At 43.3% G+C, this 10,640-nt stretch overlaps 1 protein-coding gene across 1 annotated transcript in view; it reads left to right on the top strand.

The window, feature by feature from the left end:
• The window catches only part of RBKS (ribokinase), a 47,602-nt gene extending 37,820 nt beyond the window's left edge, over positions 1-9,782 (top strand). The window contains 1 exon segment of the mRNA XM_010178397.2: positions 9,609-9,782. Within this exon segment, the coding sequence (XP_010176699.2) occupies positions 9,609-9,782 (174 nt within the window).
• The last annotated feature ends 858 nt before the right edge of the window (positions 9,783-10,640 follow it).

Below are 10,640 nucleotides of genomic sequence, written 5' to 3'. Positions count from 1 at the left end.
GAATGCAGGGAGCTGGCAAGAGGACAATGCTAGAGTGAGCTCAGACAAAAAAACCTCCTGAAGTTTGGTGGTTTTTTTTTCCCTCCAGGATATGTAGTTCAGAGGTAGGCGGGAGCAGTGGCCAGCCAACAAAGGCTAGATACTGTGGTTTTGAAAAAGGCACTCGAGCATATGGAGCTTTCGTGCAAAAAAATAATGGTTTTTTGATCAATCCCAGGCGAGATGGCAGTTGTGTCATTCTGAGTGCATCTCATCAGATTAGATGGGATCACTAGGAGTCTTCTGTAATTTTCAGTCTGAAAGAAAAGAAACCACATGGCTACTGAAATTGCCCAGCAAGGATATTTCCTTCTTCTGACTTGGCTGTTAGATTATGGGGTCCTGAAGCCATGTCAGCCCCTGACGTGATACTGGGTGACACAGTCAGTGATAATTTGGCCAATTCTGTCCTGGTTTTGGAGCTCCTTGTTTGGAAGGGAAAACTCACTGCCAGTATTTGCAGGGTACTATCAGAATAACGTGATGTGTTCAAGGCAGGGCTTGGGCTCTAGTTTCATTTGTTCATTAAATTAAATTTGTGAATTAACACATAAGCGTGAGCTTTGTTAGGAAGAAATTACAAGTTGGCATGAGTGTGACATGAATAATGAAGGGAGCGAAGTACTTCTCAAGGAAGTGAGATAAGTGAAGCTTTTGATTAGAGGAGGAGAGTAGCTGCGTGTTGTTGAGGCTTGATAAACCAGTTTGAGAAGTAAGTATCAGCCTTCTGAGGAGCTGCTGTATTTAGTGCTGAGCTTCAACTATGACTGATTCCATGCAAGTTCAAATTTGGGGAAAGGTAGATACAGCTCCTGTAGCATGTTCAGCTGAAGGTCGGTCTTATTTTTATTAGCGGCGATGTCTGTGTGCTTCCCTGTTGTTGACACGTCTTGGTGTTTGTGCTGCTCTTTGCAAGAGAGCCACTGGAGAGCTTTGTATTGAGCTGAAGTGTAATGAGAGCTTTCCATTACTGTTTTTTGTATGACATACATTTTCTATGTGCACTCCAACCAAAAAAAAAAAGTGTGGAGGGTTTCCTCTGCTGGTTTTGAGTTTCTCTGTGAGGTAAGAACTTTCAGATCAAATGAAAGGAGGCCACAGATCATAGCTCAAGTTTGAAACCAGGGAAGAAGCAGGTACCAAAGGCTACTGAAGCTTAAACTGAAAATTTACACAGAAGTGTATCCTAAATTTAAATATTCCTTGCCAAAACAGCTATCACTCTGGTAGCATAGGAATGAGTAGTGGTGAATTGTTTGGTTGATGGGAATCTCACAGGTTCAGCAACATGCATCCTTTGTTTTCAGAAGAACATGTGGAGTTCCTGGTTCAGTGCTCTTACTCCATTGTGTAAGAAAGAAATAAATTTGTCACCTCTCATTAATGTTATCTGGAGTTGAAAGGAGTTTATATGAGCATCATCACACTTAATTGTTTCAATGATTCAGAAAACAGAGTGATCCCTGTGGGTGAATAGTTTGTTGGCTTTCTGGGGTTAGTCTGTAACACAGAATAACTTTCTTCCCCAGTGCTGAGTGGCATACTGGAATATTATTACCTGGCAGAATGAAGCTCTCCTGTGCTCCCTCACAGATTTCGTCAGTGCGTGCTAAGAGAAAGCCATCACCTCACAAACACCTAGTAAACAGGTCTTGTAAACAGCAAGGTGGGAGCTCCTCTGTTCTGATCCTGATTGAGATTCTAGCAGAGCTGTGGGCAACTCATGGAGGTCCACTTACTAATTTTGGATACCTCAGTTTTGGGGTTCCCAAGCTGTGCCTCATTTTTGAAGGATGAGTAGCTCATATGACTCCTTTTGAAGTCCGTGCAAGATCAGGAGCTCTGGATTCAGCCCACAGATGTCTCCAAGTGGGTGTTCCTGACACTGGGTTTATTTCCTGTCATGTGAAATGAGAGCACTATTACCTGTTTTCAAAACAGATGCTCTATAGGGGCTTTGAAATGTAAAGCAGGACTGCGTGATATTGCCAGATCTCTAGATACTTTCAGCTGCGCTTTTTAGATGGCATACAAATTAAAAATTGCAGAGTTGTGAATGTTGTATTTTTTGTTTACAACATTCACTACAAACCAGATAACTTTTAGGGGGATTCATGCATCTGTAATACTTGTTGCTGATCTTTATAGAAAAAGTGAATAACTTAATGTAGTAGGATGTTTCAGAAAGGAAAGAAAATGCATGCAGGAGGCTTTGTATCACGATTAATCTCTCAGGAATGCAGGGGGTTAACGGTCAGGCTGATTAATCACTGTTAATGAACCATCAGGAAATCTGTCAGGAAGTGGGTAAAAATTCCTGATGGCTGATGTGAAACATTGTGTGGTGTGCTTTGGTTTTGATGTTTCCCAACTGATAGTCTACAGCGGGTATAGTTTAGTTACCTCTAAGTTCTCGAGACATGTGAAGGACCAGATGACACGCTGCCCTTGTTCAGCTTGAGAACAAAAGAGGAAGAAATTTTCACCATGGGTAGGCAAGTAGGATGCCACATAAATGCAAGAAAATCAAGGACTGCTCCTTCCCACAGCTTCCCAGAACAGAGTCTGGAAAAGATACAGAAAGGAAGCGTGATCGTTCCCTCATTCCTCTGGTCTGAGCTCACAGGGTGCAGGAGGAAGAGTGGAATAAGTGGCTTTCCCTGTGTGAACGAGGAGCCAGAGTATTAGGACTTGGATACACAGCTGAGTTAATGAATTGCCTGGTGTTGACCAAGGGTGAGGTTTCACAGTTGGCTTAAGCTGATCCAAGAGCATGCTGCTGCTGAAAGGAGCGTTTCTAACCTCTTTCTCCTTGGCATTGGAAGAGCTATCATGTGGTAATACAGCAGCTTGCTGATCTGGGTGGAAACTAATGTTTCTTGCTCAGTGTTGACTGGCTTAGTCTTCAAACAGATCAGAGAACTGACCTGTCTCACTGCTTGGCCGCACAAGTGCTAGATCTGATGTAGGGGAGGGCGTGGGAACATGAGACAAGGATAAAAACATGAGTGGGGACTGAACTTTTCGGCAGTAACATAACCATGGATTGGCTTAAGCCTATTATGAAACTGCAGTCTGAATCACTGGAATTAAGACTTCACTGTCAACCTACAGGGAATGCAAATTAGAATGTGTTAGCTTACACCTCCCGCCGTTCTCAAACCGGGGCTGAATGCAGCCACTCCGCACGTGGCTGGGGGAAGGAGCGTACGGCGTGGCAGCAGCATAACAATTCCCAGTGACTTGGTCTGGAGCGTGCAAACCGCATCAGACAGCATCAGTGTGTGTTTGGGGAAGGCAGAGGGGAAGAAGAAAGGAACAGATGAGCATCACTACCATGCATTCTCTCTCTATATTTTTCTTTGGCTTAGGGTGGCATGTTCTAGCTTGTCTTTGTGACAAGAAACACTCAGAAACACTCAGTTACCAGAGCACAGATTAAGCACAGTAACGCAGTTATGGCTCCAGATCCTGAAGATCTGGGGCACAGTGTGCTTCTCCTTTATCTTCAAACCAAGAAGCTTTGAAGTGCTCTCTAGTCTGCGCCAAAACCCTCACTTGGACCTAAAAAGGCAAGCCCTGCTATTTGTTTCATGTTCTTTTGGTTTTTATTGCGAAATTTGGTAGTTCCAAATTAAAGTCTTTTTTTAATCATTTTGTTCTGGTTCAGAACTCCAGGGATAGATATAGGCATAACTGTGCTAGTGGAAAATCTCTTTGTAATTTCCAAATATTTCAGGTTTTAGAGGTTTGTGACCAAAGGTCTGCTTCTGTAAGCACAGCCATGCAGAGCCCCACTAGTACCCATACGGTGTCCTACAAGACACCAATTCTTCCACAGAGGATCAGCAACCCCAGACACCGTGGGAGTAGTCACCGTTGTTAGGCCTTTAACTTAGGAAATAGTTTGAAGATAGTGAAATTAATTTAATTTCAGGAGAGTTTCAAGATAGTGGAGTTAGTTAGTTTAATGTAAAGACTGTCTTAAGTCAAAGTGCCAAAATATTTCTCCAGTGAAACATAAGAAAAAAATGGGGGTCAGGGGGAATTACCTCCCCCCCCCCCCAAAAAAAAAAAAGAGTATTGCACAGGTAAATAAATGCAAAAATAATAATAAAAAAAGACAGTAACATTTCCAGAAATAAAACATTCTCCATCACAGAGAGGACAAACATGGGCTCTTTCAGGGAGAAGGAAATCATAAAAATAAAGAAAAACAAAAAGGCTGTATAACTGATTTAACCACTGTTACCAAGTGATATTTTACTCCCTGAACATTTCAGCTGAAATTATCTCTTCGCTGAGACATAGGCCCTCTTGGCACAAGAGTGTCTGACTATATCCTGAGGGCTGGAACTGTTTCTCCAGTTCCATTAGTGACCTTTCATCAAATCACAGCCGAGGGATTCTTGTAGGGAGACATAGGCTTTCCCCACTTATGAGGAATGGATAGTGAGCGTCTTCACTGACAGATATTTTTGTGTTATGTAGGGCTCATTTGTAGTTCGGGTACAGCGTAGGCAGGGGTACAGCAAGGAATGTTGAGCAGATGTGACACAAGAGCGATAACATCCTTGGCATAATCCAGTCTCATGTGGTTATGGAGTGCTATAAATACAACAGGAATTCTCCAAGGCCCAATTCCTTCGACAGAGTTGGGTATCTCTGCATTGCCATGCATTTAGACTGCACCAAGTCAGTGTAATCCTCAGGCTTTATTCATTTGTGCACTGCTGTGAATGCTCCTAGAAGACTACAAGCATCATTGCAAGCAATATCGTTGATTCTACATGATCATGCAGTTTTTGACAGCTTTTGGATTGGTGTTTTGATTTATTCACTAAACAAAGGATTTACCATTACAAGCATGCCTAATGTTTCTCTTGTACTGCTGTACAACACACCATTCCTTTTAAGACTTGGTAACGTGCTCTTACAATGTATTTAATGGAATGAATCCACGTAATACACAGAGTGCACATGGACTGTGACTTCTTGAAAAATCACTTGAGGAAAGTTTTCTGAGGTTCAGTAACAACATCGGGCTCCAGGAGACAGAATCCCCTCCTGTTCTTACATGGTTGCCCAAGATGACAGACTAGGAGGGCAAAGGTGAGCAAGAGCTTGCCCTGGAATAAAGCAGCGCAACTGCTGTGACGCCGTGAGCTGTAGCTTTTGACCTCTTGGCCTCCAAAGCTTTTTGGTGAACAAGTCATCTTATTGTATAAGTGAAATGTATCCTATTATTCTATGCATGATTGATTGAAAAATGCTTTACTAGCTGGAAAGACTGTTGAACAATATAGTTTCCACTTACAAAGCACTTTCCTTAAAAAGCTTCTCAGGGCAGCATCATATAAAAATAGTTATACTGAAAGTTGTGAACCAGCTTCTGAAAAATCAGGACTAACAAAAGCTAAGGTATAAATAGAAATGTTTTTGTGGGTTTTCTCTTCTCTAGAGGCACAGAATCTCAATCGGTGCTGGATGGTAACAAACAAAAATGCCCTTTTCCAGACACACAGGAAAACAAGGACCTTCCAGACTAGTGGCACAGAATATAAATAGGTTTTCAAAACTGCTTCAAAACCATAAAACTTTTAGTCAAAACCGTAACATTTGCATTTCAGAACTAGCCATGCCATATCAGACAATTTTTTGATCCAGTTCTTTATTTTATTTGATACAAATAGCATCTCCTGCTTTAGAGAAAGGTTAAACAAGTTATATTTTTGTAATTCTGGAATGAATTGTCTCCAGGCGCTCAAGGATATGAGGATTATCTCAAAGTCTGCAATGTATTAGGAATCCTGGAAGACAAATGCTGAACAATGTAAAATATTACATATTGTCTTTTTATATTTTGTCAGTGGGTAGAATAAATGCACCTTACTGGTCATTTTCAAAATGCATTATTTTTGCAAAGAAGGTTTTTTTTGGTTTTTTTCCTTATCACAGGTTTTGAAACAGCTAAATGTAAAGCTAATATTTGCTAATCTAGAGTTTGGATAATCTTGATTTTACTCTGAGCCTGTTCCTTCTTCTGCTCTGTGCTGACCTTTTCTGAATCTACCAAACCCAATGTAGTTTAATCCACAATACCAAAGAGGGAAGCTCTGTTTCTGTAAGTCGAAAATAGTTCTTATTGCAGCTAACCTTGCAGCTCAGTCAGTTCTGCTGTTGCTCTTTAAGTCATGTTTGACCAGTTATGTCTGCACAGACCAGAAGCAAGGTTGAACAGGGTATCTGCACAATCAGGCTGATATGTGCTGCTGTTTTCAGTGTAGTAGCTCCTATATTCAAAACATTCCCCACACAAAACATTTACTTACCAACAACTGAATTTATGATGCCCTTGGGGTCTGTAGTAGCTCAGCTTTAGAGATACTGACCGTTTCAGTCTATGTATGGGAAGTAAGGATTTCAGTGAAAGTTCATTGGAATCAATTCCTTCTGTATATTCTCCAGTCATCCCATAATCTTTTCTCTTGCAAAAAAATACTAGGGGGCCTTTTTCCATTCTGCATGGAAGTCTGATGTTCAACCCCTTTGTTGCCTTGGTAGTTATTTAACACAGTTCAGCCTTGCCAAAAGGGAGATCTACAGCCATCTCACAACCTCACAGCGTCACCCACAAGTGGAGTGGCACCGTAAGGTTGAAGGGAGAACTTAGGTTCCATCTCACCATCATCCAGACTAAGACCTGGGTGATGTGTGGTTAGTCTTTTTTTGCTCCCATAGCAAACAGTGCAGTAATTATTTGCAGCAGTATTTAGCTACCTCAGTGAAAAAAAAAGATCAAAACCACAGTATTTTGCTCCATGCTGCTGCCAGGTAATAGCTGATGGTGTTTGACATCAGACATTCTGAGTATTCCTCATTCAAGTAATATTTGGCCACTTCCATTACCCAGTGATCACTGTATGAGAAATATTTGATGTAAAAATGACGAGTTCTTCCTGCTAGAGCTATAGCATAACAGATCTGCTTGCTGAAATTCTACATCTGTCTGTAACAGCAGCACCAAAATAGCTTTAATAATTAATCATGCATCAATGAAATGATTAACTCTGAGATGGGCGGGAGATTTTTGTGTCATGCATCAGACAAAATACACTGGCAACACTTAACGAGCAGTCACCTGCTCCTGCTCCACCTGCCATTGTGAGAGCACTCTGGAAACCAGAAGAGAGACAAAGGCCCAATAGAAATTGATAAAAACCTTCACCTGCTGCTGGTACCTTCAGGAATACAGAACTGTTGAAACACGTGCTGCTATAGCTGCACACAGGGGTACAGCTTCGCTTATTAACATGTATGTATTAACATGGCCTGTATCAGAAACCATGTGGCCAGCAGGACCAGGGAAGTCATCCTCCCCCTGTACTCAGCACCGGTGAGGCTGCACCTCAAGTACTGTGTTCAGTTTTGGGCCCCTCACTACAAGAAAAACATTGAGGTGCTGGAGCATGTGCAAAGAACGGCAGTGAAGCTGGTGAAGGGTCTGGAGCAGAGGTTTTATGAGGAGCAGCTGAGGGAACTGGGATTGTTTAGTCTGGAGAAGAGGAGGCTGAGGGGAGACCTTATTGCTCTCTACAACTACCTGAAAGGAGGGTGTAGTGAGGTGGGCGTTTGTGTCCTAAATAACAAGTGATAGGACAAGAGGGAATGGCCTTAAGTTGTGCCAGGGGAGGTTCAGGTTGGCTATTGGGAAAAAATTCTTCACTGAAAGGGTTGTCAGGCTCTGGAACAGGCTGCCCAGGGAAACGGTGGAGTCACCATCCCTTGAGGTATTTAAAGGGTGTGTAGATGTGGTGCTTAGGGACATGGTTTAGTAGTTTAGTGGTGAACATGGCAAAGCTAGGTTTGCGGTTGGACTAGATGATCGTAATGGTCTTTTTCAACCAAACTCTTCTATGATCCTGTGTAATTTGCCAGGCGACACTCTCCATCGTACCCCGCTGTGACGGCGATGGAAGACAGTGCCCGAACGTGAGGCTAAGCGAGAGTTAAGCAGGGAGTTGCCTGCCTGGGAACACCAATGCAAACAGCTGCCATGGAAGGGCTGGGCAAGGAGAGACAAGGCAGGGCGTGGGCGATGGCATCCTGCGCTCACCCCCTCTCGGGTTCCCTGGCAATTGCCACGCTGCTCTGCCCTGGCAGCTGCTTGTCATGTTACAAACAGATTTCCATGAAAATGGTGGGGTTTTTGCCAGAATGTCATGATGTGCAGCTGATTTTAGGGTAGGTGGGAGTTTAACACTGAGAATCCTTAGAACTCAAAATTGGAAAATTACTTCCTAGCCTTAACTTCCAGTTAGAAATTTTGCTCAGCTATCTTAACTTTTTCCAGGCCCTTTGCTCTTGTTCCATGGCTCTTGGGGACTATTACAACTACAGAGGCAAAAATCCTCAGGGGAGATCATCCATATGCTGGTTCTTGAATTAAATATTACCAGTGTGTCCAGTGTAATGCTTTTACTGGTATGAAAGTATGATTAAAAAAAAAGGGGGGACTTTAGAGCCAGTTTTACAATGCCAACAAGAATTGCTATCAGTCTGGCCTTAGAAATCAAGCCAGTTTTAGGGGAAAAGGGAGGAAGGGACACTGTGGAATGAAATGAGCAAATGAAGTTAAAAAAGATTTATTTTGCCAGTTGTTTGGGACACGACCGAGCACTGAACATCGCAGAACAACAGTTACTGTTAAAAAGCACTCAAGAGGCAAACAGTCGTCATTCCCTGCTGATCAGAGCAGAACTCGTGGTATCTGGGCTAGAGGGTCAGAGCAAGCTGGGGCACAGCCAGCACCTGTGCGGGGACGGAGTATTCCCTGTTAGCTGAGGGCTTGTGCCAGGTGGGGAGAGCATCAGGTGGGAGATGTGGCCTGGGGACAGGTAGCTCAAGGGGGCCATGGCTGCCAGAGCTCCAGGTGAATGTCACTGTTCTCAACCCCCATGGTCAAACTCAGCACAGGTGGCAAAGCTTGTCCCAGGAGCAAGAGTGGTTTATGTGATACACACAGCACAGACCTTCGTTAGCGGGACCTTTTTAATGAACAACAGCTAAGTTCTGGAGGCATCAAAATGTATCGTTCTGCAACTAGGAATTTACAGACACCACAAGCCACATGGTGCTTTTTTTTCCCCTTTTTCTCTGTCCCTTCTACCACTGCCCTTTATAAAAAACAGAAGTTAAATGAGAGAAAAATAGCTTTAATGAAAATTCAGGTTGAGAAATCAAAATCAGAGACTCCAACAACAGGAAGTTTCAAAAGTGGTGTTTACAACAGCACGCTGCTGAACTGTAGCACACTCGCCTTTCTTTTCCTTTACATTTAAGCCATATTATAGTCTATACCTTGATTCGACAGCTGGGCACAGTCAGTATTGTGCCATTAGTTTAACCTGGCACAATTTCCTAGGCATGGAAAAGTGAACTGAATGCAACCCCTGAACAATTTCCTGACTCCTGCTATCAGTGCTGCAAGTTTTTTGTCTTTCCAGTAAATGCATCTGAATTGTTTCCCCGTGCGAGTACGCTTAAACTTGTTTGTTATTTTATTCTAGGGAGCTGGAGACAGTTTTGTGGGAGCACTGGCCTTCTACCTGGCTTACTATCCCAAGCTACCCATGGAGGAAATGATCAGGAAGTCTAACTACGTCGCATCAGTCAGCGTCCAGGCATCAGGGACACAATCTTCATACCCTTACAGGAAGGACTTGCCTCAGGACCTTTTCTAATTGACATTGTCTAGCTCAGTGTACTGATTTTATCTTATCCCAGACGGCATTATTCTTCTGACTGCACGAAGGTTACCCTCCACTGACTGGGAAGACCAGGAAAGTCTCTTTGCTTCTTATTTGAGGAATCCTGTTAGTTGCTGTTCTACAGCAGTAAGATGGGGTGGGGCTGGTGGGTCTTTCAGACACAGCACAGCAGGTCACTCTGGCCCCACACACGACCATTGGGCTTGTGCCATCCCACACAATGTGCTATACTCAAATACACAAAGTTGACAGCAAAACGTTTGGAGGGTATTGGGCTCCTGGTAGTGTTTTACTTGATTTTATCAGAACTTCTGATGGGTGAAGCAGAGCATTAGCTTTCAGATGGCAGCTTAAGTCCTCAGCTGCAAACACCAAGGCCAGCGTTTGGCTCGTAGCAAAGCAGCGTGCACCCAGCCCCGGCTCATCTATTCCCATGTGCCTTAGGCGGGGGCTCCAGCCCTGTGCTCTGCGCTTCTGCCAGACTCTGGAAGAGGACAAGAGCACTGCTGAGGTAGACTCTGAAAAACATTTCTAGCCATATTGCTCTAAACATAGGTGGGCTAGTTAAAGTTGAAAAAATTCCAACATCAGCCAGAGAACTACTTTGGCCATCTGCTGTCTTCATGCTTCACAAAAATCCACGAGTGAAAAACTGATCCTGTTTACCTGACTGAAACTAATGCAGCCCTTTTAGCCATGGTCATAGCTTATCCAAAAGCTCTTATTTCACTGAGTTCCCATTGCTTCTTCCTTTCCTAGGAAGGAGCTGGTGCAACACGACCCCTCCAAGGAATGACACCAATTCGTGGTCACTACTGTTGAATCTGTGGC

This window comes from Antrostomus carolinensis, unplaced genomic scaffold (assembly GCF_000700745.2).
Source record: "Antrostomus carolinensis isolate BGI_N321 unplaced genomic scaffold, ASM70074v2 scaffold31041, whole genome shotgun sequence".
In the NCBI taxonomy this organism is placed as follows: Eukaryota; Metazoa; Chordata; class Aves; order Caprimulgiformes; family Caprimulgidae; genus Antrostomus; species Antrostomus carolinensis.
The sequence above is the reverse complement of the archived record's forward strand: the minus strand, read 5'-3'. Positions and strand labels throughout refer to the sequence as shown.